The sequence below is a fragment of the Rana temporaria genome, chromosome 5, assembly GCF_905171775.1.
Source record: "Rana temporaria chromosome 5, aRanTem1.1, whole genome shotgun sequence".
NCBI lineage: Eukaryota > Metazoa > Chordata > Amphibia > Anura > Ranidae > Rana > Rana temporaria.
In genome coordinates this window covers 427325244-427340222 of record NC_053493.1, presented here as the reverse complement: position 1 = coordinate 427340222, position 14979 = coordinate 427325244, and the positions used below count along the sequence as shown (strand labels likewise).

The following is a 14979-nucleotide window of genomic DNA, read 5'->3' as shown; positions in this document are numbered from 1 at the left end:
CGCCGCCATCTTGGCTAAGAGAGGCCTGAAGGGAAGCCTTGTGGCCCCCGCACTCGGTCTCCTACTGCGCATGCGCGAATCGCGCTGCACTATGTGAATGGGCCGGCTGCGGTGGGAAGGAGGAGGGGCCAAACTGGTCAGAACCGGCTACCTGCTTCCCCCTCCCTCCTAAGAAGGTGCCAAATGTGGCAGCAAAGGGGGGCGGGGGGAGGTAGATAAGCAGAGCTTCCCCCTTTTGGGTGGAGCTCCACTTTAATGAAATCCACATAATATAAATCTCCAAACATTTCAATTTCCATTCAGTAAAAACCGACCCAACTCCGTCAGTGTGATCCCGGCGGGTACAGACCGATGTGATACCTGCGACCAATCTGTCCTGACAAATCACATTCCCAACATTCTCTAATCTGCAATGTGACAATGAGAGCCGGGATGTGATTGGATGATAGGGGAACTCAGACTGAATATAAAGAGAACACTCACTCCACCTCTCTGTCTTCCATGGCGAACGCTCTGACCGTCCGCACGTTCCCCAGCGCCTCGTCAGCAACTCCAGTGGCTTTGGCAATCTGAATTAAGGAGAGAAATCACATGACTGGAGGGACGGAGAGGAGCACAATATGGCGCCCCCACCTGGGAGTATGCAGAATGCGGGGGGCGGGGTCTTACCTGCTCCTGGGCACGGCGGGACAATCTGCGCAGGAAGGAGCCAATCAGGGCCCCGGCCCCCACCAACACAGGCATCACTACCACCAGCAGGCCGGTCAGCTTGGGGGAGATGTAATAGAGGGACACAAAGCAGCCCAAAGTCTGAGTGCTGTTCCTGAGACCCTGCGGAGAATAACAGGACGGGTCACCCCAAAAATGACAAGACCCCCCCCAACAGACCCCGCCCCTAATGTATGAGAACAGAATACAGACCCCACCCACAACCCTTCTACCTGTACAGGTGCCACCTGCCCCATACAGGCCCAACAGAATACAGACCCCACCCCCGACCCTTCTACCTGTACAGGTGTCACCTGCCCCATAAAAGCCCAACAGAATACAGACCCCACCCCCGACCCTTCTACCTATACAGGTGCCACCTGCCCCATCTCGGTAGGTCAGAGGCCCCTATAATACACTCACCTGAGAGATCACCTGCTTGAAGGAGGACTTGAACTCCTGGACGTCGGAGGTGAGTCGGTTCACCAAGAGCCCCGTCTTCTGCGTATCGAAGAACGCCATGTCCTGCCTATCACAGGGGAAGCCAATGAGATCACAGGAGCCGGGGGCCGGGGGGGGGGAGGAGAGGTAAGTGATGGTTCCCGGACACTTACCTCAGCAGAGACGTAAACAAGGCTTTCCTCATCCCGCCGGCCACTCGCTCCCCGACCCGCGACAGAAGAACGATGTACCCGCTGGTGAGAGTGCCCTGAGGGAGGAACCGACAGAACGTCAGGGATAGAGATCATCATACAGAGCGTCAGGGATAGAGATCATCATACAGAGCGTCAGGGATAGAGATCATCATACAGAGCGTCAGGGATAGAGACCATCATACAGAGCGTCAGGGATAGAGACCATCATACAGAGCGTCAGGGATAGAGACCATCATACAGAGCGTCAGGGATAGAGATCATCATGCATAGCGTCAGGGATAGAGATCATCATACAGAGCGTCAGGGATAGAGATCATCATACAGAGCGTCAGGAATAGAGATCATCATACAGAGCGTCAGGGATAGAGATCATCATACAGAGTGTCAGGGATAGAGACCATCATACAGAGCGTCAGGGACAGAGACCATCATACAGAGCGTCAGGGATAGAGATCATCATACAGAGGGTCAGGGATAGAGATCATCATACAGAGTGTCAGGGATAGAGACCATCATACAGAGTGTCAGGGATAGAGATCATCATACAGAGTGTCAGGGATAGAGATCATCATACAGAGCGTCAGGGATAGAGACCATCATACAGAGTGTCAGGGATAGAGATCATCATACAGAGTGTCAGGGATAGAGATCATCATACAGAGTGTCAGGGATAGAGACCATCATACAGAGTGTCAGGGATAGAGATCATCATACAGAGTGTCAGGGATAGAGATCATCATACAGAGCGTCAGGGATAGAGATCATCATACAGAGTGTCAGGGATAGAGATCATCATACAGAGCGTCAGGGATAGAGATCATCATACAGAGTGTCAGGGATAGAGACCATCATACAGAGTGTCAGGGATAGAGATCATCATACAGAGCGTCAGGGATAGAGATCGTCATACAGAGTGTCAGGGATAGAGATCATCATACAGAGTGTCAGGGATAGAGATCATCATACAGAGTGTCAGGGATAGAGATCATCATACAGAGCGTCAGGGATAGAGATCATCATACAGAGCGTCAGGGATAGAGACCATCATACAGAGTGTCAGGGATAGAGATCATCATACAGAGTGTCAGGGATAGAGATCATCATACAGAGTGTCAGGGATAGAGATCATCATACAGAGCGTCAGGGATAGAGATCGTCATACAGAGCGTCAGGGATAGAGATCACCATACAGAGCGTCAGGGATAGAGATCATCATACAGAGTGTCAGGGATAGAGATCATCATACAGAGTGTCAGGGATAGAGATCATCATACAGAGTGTCAGGGATAGAGATCATACAGAGTGTCAGGGATAGAGATCATCATACAGAGCGTCAGGGATAGAGATCATCATACAGAGTGTCAGGGATAGAGACCATCATACAGAGTGTCAGGGATAGAGATCATCATACAGAGCATCAGGGATAGAGATCGTCATACAGAGTGTCAGGGATAGAGATCATCATACAGAGTGTCAGGGATAGAGATCATCATACAGAGCGTCAGGGATAGAGACCATCATACAGAGCGTCAGGGATAGAGATCATCATACAGAGTGTCAGGGATAGAGATCATCATACAGAGTGTCAGGGATAGAGATCATCATACAGAGCGTCAGGGATAGAGATCATCATACAGAGTGTCAGGGATAGAGATCATCATACAGAGTGTCAGGGATAGAGATCATCATACAGAGCGTCAGGGATAGAGATCATCATACAGAGTGTCAGGGATAGAGATCATCATACAGAGTGTCAGGGAGAGAGACCGTCATACAGAGTGTCAGGGATAGAGACCATCATACAGAGCGTCAGGGATAGAGATCATCATACAGAGTGTCAGGGATAGAGATCATCATACAGAGCGTCAGGGATAGAGACCATCATACAGAGCGTCAGGGATAGAGATCATCATACAGAGCGTCAGGGATAGAGATCATCATACAGAGTGTCAGGGATAGAGATCGTCATACAGAGCGTCAGGGATAGAGATCATCATACAGAGTGTCAGGGATAGAGATCATCATACAGAGTGTCAGGGAGAGAGACCGTCATACAGAGTGTCAGGGATAGAGACCATCATACAGAGCGTCAGGGATAGAGATCATCATACAGAGTGTCAGGGATAGAGATCATCATACAGAGCGTCAGGGATAGAGATCATCATACAGAGTGTCAGGGATAGAGATCATCATACAGAGTGTCAGGGAGAGAGACCATCATACAGAGCGTCAGGGATAGAGATCACCATACAGAGTGTCAGGGATAGAGATCATCATACAGAGTGTCAGGGAGAGAGACCATCATACAGAGCGTCAGGGATAGAGATCATCATACAGAGCGTCAGGGATAGAGATCACCATACAGAGCGTCAGGGATAGAGATCATCATACAGAGCGTCAGGGATAGAGATCATCATACAGAGTGTCAGGGATAGAGATCATCATACAGAGTGTCAGCTCTTCTGCTCAGTAATGATAGAGATCATACACCCATCATACAGAGTGTCAGCTCTTCTGTACAGATCAGTAATGATAGAAAAACGAAAAGAAAAGCGAGAAAAATCGCAAAAAAACAAATCTCCAGAGCACATGGGCCCAGAGGAGCCATGTCTTCTCCTTGCTAGGCAGAAAAAAAACTGAGGCTGCAGAATAGAGAATGGGGGATGTACCCGGGGGATCCGCCCCCTGGGAGGTGCTGTGCTGTGTGGAGTGTTTAACACTTAACATGCTGTTTTCTGCCTAGTCAATCTCCTAAAAGGGAGGATAATCCCCCTAAGGTCAATTGCTGCTGTGTCCGTCCATGAACGGAAGAGCGTCGTCTCTGACCTCACTTCCGGGGGAAGGATTAGAGCGGAGACTGGGAGCCAGGCCTTCTCATCCAACATCAGTGCCTGACCTCACCAATGCACTATTGGGAAGAACGATCAAACATTCCCATAGACACCCTTCTAAACCTTGTGGACGGCCTTCCCATAGACACACCCCTAAACCTTGTGGATTGCCTTCCCATAGACACACCCCTAAACCTTCCCATAGACACACCCCTAAACCTTGTGGACGGCCTTCCCATAGACACCCTCCTAAACCTTGTGGACGGCCTTCCCATAGACACACCCCTAAACCTTGTGGACGGCCTTCCCATAGACACACCCCTAAACCTTGTGGATGGCCTTCCCATAGACACACCCCTAAACCTTGTGGACGGCCTTTTCATAGACACACCCCTAAACCTTGTGGACGGCCTTTTCATAGACACACCCCTAAACCTTGTGGACGGCCTTCCCATAGACACACCCCTAAACCTTGTGGACGGTCCTCCCATAGACACACCCCTAAACCTTGTGGACGGCCTTCCCATAGACACACCCCTAAACCTTGTGGACGGCCTTCCCATAGACACACCCCTAAACCTTGTGGACGGCCTTCCCAGAAGAGGTGAAGGTGTCTCAATACTTTTGGTAATATAGTGTGTGTGCACTTACACATTTTAATGATTATAATATCCGACATAACAAATTATAACCTCTGTGCAAATTTTATATTACAAAAAAAAATAATCTTTCCTGGGCCCTGAGCTTCTTGAACCAGTCCAACACGTTCATTAGCATATGAATAGGAGAAGCCCAGCTTCTAAAACCAATACAATGAACCTTGTGGACGGCCTTCCCAGAAGAGGTGAAGCTGTTATAGCTGCAAAGGGGCGGGGCCAACTTAATATTGAACCCTCCGGACTAAGACTGGGGGGGGCATTAAAGGTCATGTGTGTGGAAAGGCCGGCGTCCCAATACTTTTGGTAATATGGTGCATGTAGGTTGTACCCCAATGAAAAGTCAGCCTGTTGCTCTAGAAGCCCCAAATCCCCCCCAGATGCTCTTCTGGGAGAAGGCCCCCCCCCATGTACCTCTGTCCCCCCCCCCCATGGTACCTCTGTCCCCCCCCCATGGTACCTCTGCCCCCGCCCCCCATGGTACCTCTGCCCCCGCCCCCCGTGGTACCTCTGTGTGATTATAATTGGACAGAAGCAGCACCACCGAGGGAAGGCATACTGCCCCTCCCCTATTCATGGAGGCTCCGCCCATCACTCACCTGAGCGGCGTACAGGGCCAGTAGTTTGAGGGCGGGGCCCCGCACCTCCTGCAGGTAGTTCCCAGCATGCTCACGGGTGTAGCGGGACACGACGTTCACCAACTCCCCGAGGATGAGCGGGATCTGAATGTTCAGCAGAGCCGCAGCGAAAGCCAACTGAGGAGACAGAACACTGTGATGTCATCATATCGCCCACAGAGGCCGCCGCGGTGATCTCACATCATTATCTGCTCACTGGTATCCCTCAGAGAGAACACTAGAGCGCCACCCACTGGCCAAATCTGAGAGGACAGCAAGATTCACCCCATACACTGTGCTATACATTACACACTGCGCCCGTCTGCCGCCTCACACACACACTGCGCCCGTCTGCCGCCCCACACACACTGCGCCCGTCTGCCGCCTCACACACACTGCGCCCGTCTCAGGTGAGTGATGGGCGGAGCCTCCATGAATAGAGGAGGGGCAGCATGCCCTTCCTCGGTGGTGCTGCTTCTGTCCAATTATATCACACAGAGGTACCATGGGGGGGGGGGGCAGAGGTACCATGGGGGGGGGCAGAAGTACCATGGGGGGGGGCAGAGGTACCATGTGTGTGAGGCGGCAGACGGGCGCAGTGTGTGTGAGGCGGCAGACGGGCGCAGTGTGTGTGAGGCGGCAGACGGGCGCAGTGTGTGTGAGGCCACAAACGGGCGCAGTGTGTGTGAGGCGGCAGACGGGCGCAGTGTGTGTGTGAGGCGGCAGACGGGCGCAGTGTGTGTGTGAGGCGGCAGACGGGCGCAGTGTGTGAGACAGCAGACGGGCACAGTGTGGCTGCAGACGGGCGCAGTGTGTGTGAGGCTACAAACGGGCGCAGTGTGTGTGAGGCTACAAACGGGCGCAGTGTGTGTGTGAGGCGGCAGACGGGCGCAGTGTGTGTGTGTGTGAGGCGGCAGACGGGCGCAGTGTGTGTGTGTGTGAGGCGGCAGACGGGCGCAGTGTGTGTGGTGGTGTCTCCCCGGTGGATTAGGAAGGTGGGAGGAGGAAGGGGAGGGGTCACCCCGGTGGATTAGGAAGGTGGGAGGAGGAAGGGGAGGTGTCACCCCGGGGAATAGGAAGGTGGGAGGAGGAAGGGGAGGTGTCACCCCGGGGGATTAGGAAGGTGGATGGAGGAAGGGGAGGTGTCTCCCCGGGGGATTAGGAAGGTGGGAGGAGGAAGGGGAGGGGTCACCCCGGTGGATTAGGAATGTGGGAGGAGGAAGGGGAGGTGTCACCCCGGTGGATTAGGAAGGTGGGAGGAGGAAGGGGATGTGTCACCCCGGTGGATTAGGAAGGTGGGAGGAGGAAGGGGAGGTGTCATCCCGGTGGATTAGGAAGGAGGAAGGGGAGGTGTCACCCCGGTGAATTAGGAAGGAGGGAGGAGGAAGGGGAGGGGTCACCCCGGTGGATTAGGAAGGTGGGAGGAGGAAGGGGAGGTGTCACCCCGGTGGAATAGGAAGGTGGGAGGAGGAAGGGGAGGTGTCACCCCGGGGGAATAGGAAGGTGGGAGGAGGAAGGGGAGGTGTCACTCCGGTGGATTAGGAAGGTGGGAGGAGGAAGGGGAGGTGTCACCCCGGGGGAATAGGAAGGTGGGAGGAGGAAGGGGAGGGGTCACCACGGTGGATTAGGAATGTGGGAGGAGGAAGGGGAGGTGTCACCCCGGTGGATTAGGAAGGTGGGAGGAGGAAGGGGAGGTGTCACCCCGGTGGATTAGGAAGGTGGGAGGAGGAAGGGGAGGTGTCACCCCGGTGGATTAGGAAGGTGGGAGGAGGAAGGGGAGGTGTCACTCCGGTGGATTAGGAAGGTGGGAGGAGGAAGGGGAGGTGTCACCCCGGGGGAATAGGAAGGTGGGAGGAGGAAGGGGAGGGGTCACCCCGGTGGATTAGGAAGGTGGGAGGAGGAAGGGGAGGGGTAACCCCGGTGGATTAGGAAGGTGGGAGGAGGAAGGGGAGGGGTCACCCTGGTGGATTAGGAAGGTGGGAGGAGGAAGGGGAGGGGTCACCCCGGTGGATTAGGAAGGTGGGAGGAGGAAGGGGAGGTGTCACCCCCGTGGATTAGGAAGGTGGGAGGAGGAAGGGGAGGTGTCACCCCGGTGGATTAGGAAGGTGGGAGGAGGAAGGGGAGGTGTCACCCCGGTGGATTAGGAAGGAGGAAGGGGAGGTGTCACCCCGGTGGATTAGGAAGGTGGGAGGAGGAAGGGGAGGTGTCACCCCGGCTGATTAGGAAGGTGGATGGAGGAAGGGGAGGTGTCTCCCCGGGGGATTAGGAAGGTGGGAGGAGGAAGGGGAGGGGTCACCACGGTGGATTAGGAATGTGGGAGGAGGAAGGGGAGGTGTCACCCCGGTGGATTAGGAAGGTGGGAGGAGGAAGGGGAGGTGTCACCCCGGTGGATTAGGAAGGTGGGAGGAGGAAGGGGAGGTGTCACCCCGGGGGAATAGGAAGGTGGGAGGAGGAAGGGGAGGTGTCACTCCGGTGGATTAGGAAGGTGGGAGGAGGAAGGGGAGGTGTCACCCCGGGGGAATAGGAAGGTGGGAGGAGGAAGGGGAGGGGTCACCACGGTGGATTAGGAATGTGGGAGGAGGAAGGGGAGGTGTCACCCCGGTGGATTAGGAAGGTGGGAGGAGGAAGGGGAGGTGTCACCCCGGTGGATTAGGAAGGTGGGAGGAGGAAGGGGAGGTGTCACCCCGGTGGATTAGGAAGGTGGGAGGAGGAAGGGGAGGTGTCACTCCGGTGGATTAGGAAGGTGGGAGGAGGAAGGGGAGGTGTCACCCCGGGGGAATAGGAAGGTGGGAGGAGGAAGGGGAGGGGTCACCCCGGTGGATTAGGAAGGTGGGAGGAGGAAGGGGAGGGGTAACCCCGGTGGATTAGGAAGGTGGGAGGAGGAAGGGGAGGGGTCACCCTGGTGGATTAGGAAGGTGGGAGGAGGAAGGGGAGGGGTCACCCCGGTGGATTAGGAAGGTGGGAGGAGGAAGGGGAGGTGTCACCCCCGTGGATTAGGAAGGTGGGAGGAGGAAGGGGAGGTGTCACCCCGGTGGATTAGGAAGGTGGGAGGAGGAAGGGGAGGTGTCACCCCGGTGGATTAGGAAGGAGGAAGGGGAGGTGTCACCCCGGTGGATTAGGAAGGTGGGAGGAGGAAGGGGAGGTGTCACCCCGGCTGATTAGGAAGGTGGATGGAGGAAGGGGAGGTGTCTCCCCGGGGGATTAGGAAGGTGGGAGGAGGAAGGGGAGGGGTCACCACGGTGGATTAGGAATGTGGGAGGAGGAAGGGGAGGTGTCACCCCGGTGGATTAGGAAGGTGGGAGGAGGAAGGGGAGGTGTCACCCCGGTGGATTAGGAAGGTGGGAGGAGGAAGGGGAGGTGTCACCCCGGTGGATTAGGAAGGTGGGAGGAGGAAGGGGAGGTGTCACCCCGGTGGATTAGGAAGGTGGGAGGAGGAAGGGGAGGTGTCACCCCGGGGGAATAGGAAGGTGGGAGGAGGAAGGGGAGGGGTCACCCCGGTGGATTAGGAAGGTGGGAGGAGGAAGGGGAGGGGTCACCCCGGTGGATTAGGAAGGTGGGAGGAGGAAGGGGAGGTGTCACCCCGGTGGATTAGGAAGGTGGGAGGAGGAAGGGGAGGTGTCACCCCGGTGGATTAGGAAGGTGGGAGGAGGAAGGGGAGGGGTCACCCCGGTGGAATAGGAATGTGGGAGGAGGAAGGGGAGGGGTCACCCCGGTGGAATAGGAAGGTGGGAGGAGGAAGGGGAGGTGTCACCCCGGTGGATTAGGAAGGTGGGAGGAGGAAGGGGAGGGGTCACCCCGTGGATTAGGAAGGTGGGAGGAGGAAGGGGAGGAGTCACCCCGGTGGATTAGGAAGGTGGGAGGAGGAAGGGGAGGTGTCACCCCGGTGGATTAGGAAGGTGGGAGGAGGAAGGGGAGGTGTCACCCCGGTGGATTAGGAAGGTGGGAGGAGGAAGGGGAGGGGTCACCCCGGTGGATTAGGAAGGTGGGAGGAGGAAGGGGAGGTGTCACCCCGGTGGATTAGGAAGGTGGGAGGAGGAAGGGGAGGTGTCACCCCGGTGGATTAGGAAGGTGGGAGGAGGAAGGGGAGGGGTCACCCCGGTGGATTAGGAAGGTGGGAGGAGGAAGGGGAGGTGTCACCCCGGTGAAATAGGAAGGTGGGAGGAGGAAGGGGAGGTGTCACCCCGGTGGATTAGGAAGGTGGGAGGAGAAAGGGGAGGTGTCACCCCGGTGGATTAGGAAGGTGGGAGGAGGAAGGGGAGTTGTCTCCCTGGGGGATTAGGAAGGTGGGAGGAGGAAGGGGAGGTGTCACCCCGGTGGATTAGGAAGGTGGGAGGAGGAAGGGGAGGTGTCACCCCGGTGGATTAGGAAGGTGGGAGGAGTCACTTACAATGACAGCGGATAGGAGGGCCAGCATTTGTGGGCGGAGCAATCTCCAGAACTCGCTCCAGTTGAATTCCGGTTCAGGTCGGGGGACTTCCAGGACGGCTGGCGTGTGATTGGTCACCTCCAGCTGGCAGAGGACGCCCCGCCCCCCAACACAGGCCACTGCTGGTCCCAGCAACATCGCCAAAACCCGCCCCTTACAGAGGGGCTTCCTGGCAGAGGAGAGGGTGGAGCCACGGGCCGCATTGCGGAGGCGGACGTAGAACTGAAGGGGCGGAGACAGTGGAGAGGGCGGAGCTCTGGAGACAAGGAGGAACCTGCAAGAGAGAGAAACAGGAAATCAATCCGGAGGAACCAACACTACATCTATGGGGGAATCTGAGGATGGGGATGATCAGAGGACTATAAAGGAGAACCCCGACACTACATCTATGGGGGAATCTGAGGATGGAGATGATCAGAGGACACTATAAAGGAGAACCCCGACACTACATCTATGGAGGAATCTGAGGATGGAGATGATCAGAGGACTATAAAGGAGAACCCCGACACTACATCTATGGGGGAATCTGAGGATGGAGATGATCAGAGGACTATAAAGGAGAACCCCGACACTACATCTATGGGGGAATCTGAGGATGGAGATGATCAGAGGACTATAAAGGAGAACCCCGACACTACATCTATGGGGGAATCTGAGGATGGAGATGATCAGAGGACTATAAAGGAGAACCCCGACACTACATCTATGGAGGAATCTGAGGATGGAGATGATCAGAGGACTATAAAGGAGAACCCCGACACTACATCTATGGGGGAATCTGAGGATGGAGATGATCAGAGGACTATAAAGGAGAACCCCGACACTACATCTATGGGGGAATCTGAGGATGGAGATGATCAGAGGACTATAAAGGAGAACCCCGACACTACATCTATGGGGGAATCTGAGGATGGAGATGATCAGAGGACACTATAAAGGAGAACCCCGACACTACATCTATGGAGGAATCTGAGGATGGAGATGATCAGAGGACTATAAAGGAGAACCCCGACACTACATCTATGGGGGAATCTGAGGATGGAGATGATCAGAGGAGTATAAAGGAGAACCCCGACACTACATCTATGGGGGAATCTGAGGATGGAGATGATCAGAGGACTATAAAGGAGAACCCCGACACTACATCTATGGAGGAATCTGAGGATGGAGATGATCAGAGGACACTATAAAGGAGAACCCCGACACTACATCTATGGGGGAATCTGAGGATGGAGATGATCAGAGGACACACTATAAAGGAGAACCCCGACACTACATCTATGGGGGAATCTGAGGATGGAGATGATCAGAGGACACTAAAGGAGAACCCCGACACTACATCTATGGAGGAATCTGAGGATGGAGATGATCAGAGGACACTATAAAGGAGAACCCCGACACTACATCTATGGAGGAATCTGAGGATGGGGATGATCAGAGGACTATAAAGGAGAACCCCGACACTACATCTATGGGGGAATCTGAGGATGGAGATGATCAGAGGACTATAAAGGAGAACCCCGACACTACATCTATGGAGGAATCTGAGGATGGAGATGATCAGAGGACACTATAAAGGAGAACCCCGACACTACATCTATGGAGGAATCTGAGGATGGAGATGATCAGAGGACTATAAAGGAGAACCCCGACACTACATCTATGGAGGAATCTGAGGATGGAGATGATCAGAGGACTATAAAGGAGAACCCCGACACTACATCTATGGGGGAATCTGAGGATGGAGATGATCAGAGGACACACTATAAAGGAGAACCCCGACACTACATCTATGGGGGAATCTGAGGATGGAGATGATCAGAGGACTATAAAGGAGAACCCCGACACTACATCTATGGGGGAATCTGAGGATGGAGATGATCAGAGGACTATAAAGGAGAACCCTGACACTACATCTATGGGGGAATCTGAGGATGGAGATGATCAGAGGACTATAAAGGAGAACCCCGACACTACATCTATGGGGGAATCTGAGGATGGAGATGATCAGAGGACACACTATAAAGGAGAACCCCGACACTACATCTATGGAGGAATCTGAGGATGGAGATGATCAGAGGACTATAAAGGAGAACCCCGACACTACATCTATGGGGGAATCTGAGGATGGAGATGATCAGAGGACACACTATAAAGGAGAACCCCGACACTACATCTATGGGGGAATCTGAGGATGGAGATGATCAGAGGACACTATAAAGGAGAACCCCGACACTACATCTATGGAGGAATCTGAGGATGGAGATGATCAGAGGACTATAAAGGAGAACCCCGACACTACATCTATGGGGGAATCTGAGGATGGGGATGATCAGAGGACTATAAAGGAGAACCCCGACACTACATCTATGGAGGAATCTGAGGATGGAGATGATCAGAGGACACACTATAAAGGAGAACCCCGACACTACATCTATGGGGGAATCTGAGGATGGGGATGATCAGAGGACTATAAAGGAGAACCCCGACACTACATCTATGGGGGAATCTGAGGATGGAGATGATCAGAGGACTATAAAGGAGAACCCCGACACTACATCTATGGGGGAATCTGAGGATGGAGATGATCAGAGGACTATAAAGGAGAACCCCGACACTACATCTATGGGGGAATCTGAGGATGGAGATGATCAGAGGACACACTATAAAGGAGAACCCCGACACTACATCTATGGGGGAATCTGAGGATGGAGATGATCAGAGGACACTATAAAGGAGAACCCCGACACTACATCTATGGGGGAATCTGAGGATGGAGATGATCAGAGGACTATAAAGGAGAACCCCGACACTACATCTATGGAGGAATCTGAGGATGGAGATGATCAGAGGACACTATAAAGGAGAACCCCGACACTACATCTATGGGGGAATCTGAGGATGGAGATGATCAGAGGACTATAAAGGAGAACCCCGACACTACATCTATGGGGGAATCTGAGGATGGAGATGATCAGAGGACACTATAAAGGAGAACCCCGACACTACATCTATGGGGGAATCTGAGGATGGAGATGATCAGAGGACTATAAAGGAGAACCCCGACACTACATCTATGGGGGAATCTGAGGATGGAGATGATCAGAGGACACTAAAGGAGAACCCCGACACTACATCTATGGGGGAATCTGAGGATGGAGATGATCAGAGGACTATAAAGGAGAACCCCGACACTACATCTATGGAGGAATCTGAGGATGGAGATGATCAGAGGACTATAAAGGAGAACCCCGACACTACATCTATGGGGGAATCTGAGGATGGAGATGATCAGAGGACTATAAAGGAGAACCCCGACACTACATCTATGGGGGAATCTGAGGATAGAGATGATCAGAGGACACTATAAAGGAGAACCCCGACACTACATCTATGGGGAATCTGAGGATGGAGATGATCAGAGGACTATAAAGGAGAACCCCGACACTACATCTATGGGGGAATCTGAGGATAGAGATGATCAGAGGACACTATAAAGGAGAACCCCGACACTACATCTATGGGGGAATCTGAGGATGGAGATGATCAGAGGACACTAAAGGAGAACCCCGACACTACATCTATGGGGGAATCTGAGGATGGAGATGATCAGAGGACTATAAAGGAGAACCCCGACACTACATCTATGGAGGAATCTGAGGATGGAGATGATCAGAGGACTATAAAGGAGAACCCCGACACTACATCTATGGGGGAATCTGAGGATGGAGATGATCAGAGGACACTATAAAGGAGAACCCCGACACTACATCTATGGAGGAATCTGAGGATGGAGATGATCAGAGGACTATAAAGGAGAACCCCGACACTACATCTATGGGGGAATCTGAGGATGGGGATGATCAGAGGACTATAAAGGAGAACCCCGACACTACATCTATGGAGGAATCTGAGGATGGAGATGATCAGAGGACACACTATAAAGGAGAACCCCGACACTACATCTATGGGGGAATCTGAGGATGGGGATGATCAGAGGACTATAAAGGAGAACCCCGACACTACATCTATGGGGGAATCTGAGGATGGAGATGATCAGAGGACTATAAAGGAGAACCCCGACACTACATCTATGGGGGAATCTGAGGATGGAGATGATCAGAGGACTATAAAGGAGAACCCCGACACTACATCTATGGGGGAATCTGAGGATGGAGATGATCAGAGGACACACTATAAAGGAGAACCCCGACACTACATCTATGGGGGAATCTGAGGATGGAGATGATCAGAGGAGGACTATAAAGGAGAACCCCAACACTACATCTATGGGGGAATCTGAGGATGGGGATGATCAGAGGACTATAAAGGAGAACCCTGACACTACATCTATGGGGGAATCTGAGGATGGAGATGATCAGAGGACACTATAAAGGAGAACCCCGACACTACATCTATGGGGGAATCTGAGGATGGAGATGATCAGAGGACACTATAAAGGAGAACCCCGACACTACATCTATGGGGGAATCTGAGGATGGAGATGATCAGAGGACTATAAAGGAGAACCCCGACACTACATCTATGGGGGAATCTGAGGATGGGGATGATCAGAGGACTATAAAGGAGAACCCCGACACTACATCTATGGGGGAATCTGAGGATGGAGATGATCAGAGGACACTATAAAGGAGAACCCCGACACTACATCTATGGGGGAATCTGAGGATGGAGATGATCAGAGGACTATAAAGGAGAACCCCGACACTACATCTATGGGGGAATCTGAGGATGGAGATGATCAGAGGACTATAAAGGAGAACCCCGACACTACATCTATGGAGGAATCTGAGGATGGAGATGATCAGAGGACACTATAAAGGAGAACCCCGACACTACATCTATGGGGGAATCTGAGGATGGAGATGATCAGAGGACTATAAAGGAGAACCCCGACACTACATCTATGGGGGAATCTGAGGATGGAGATGATCAGAGGACTATAAAGGAGAACCCCGACACTACATCTATGGGGGAATCTGAGGATGGAGATGATCAGAGGACACTATAAAGGAGAACCCCGACACTACATCTATGGGGGAATCTGAGGATAGAGATGATCAG

General features: G+C 53.3%; 1 protein-coding gene across 1 annotated transcript in view; it reads right to left on the bottom strand.

The window, feature by feature from the left end:
- ABCB8 (ATP binding cassette subfamily B member 8) overlaps positions 1 to 14979 on the bottom strand; it is a 79853-nt gene that overhangs the window by 28365 nt on the left and 36509 nt on the right. Inside the window, exons 2-7 of the mRNA XM_040355420.1 lie at positions 9856 to 10168; positions 5451 to 5606; positions 1323 to 1417; positions 1132 to 1237; positions 670 to 831; positions 484 to 569 (exon numbers count right to left, since the gene is read on the bottom strand). Of these exons, the coding sequence (XP_040211354.1) occupies positions 484 to 569; positions 670 to 831; positions 1132 to 1237; positions 1323 to 1417; positions 5451 to 5606; positions 9856 to 10168 (918 nt within the window). The remainder of the gene's footprint in view (positions 1 to 483; positions 570 to 669; positions 832 to 1131; positions 1238 to 1322; positions 1418 to 5450; positions 5607 to 9855; positions 10169 to 14979) is intronic.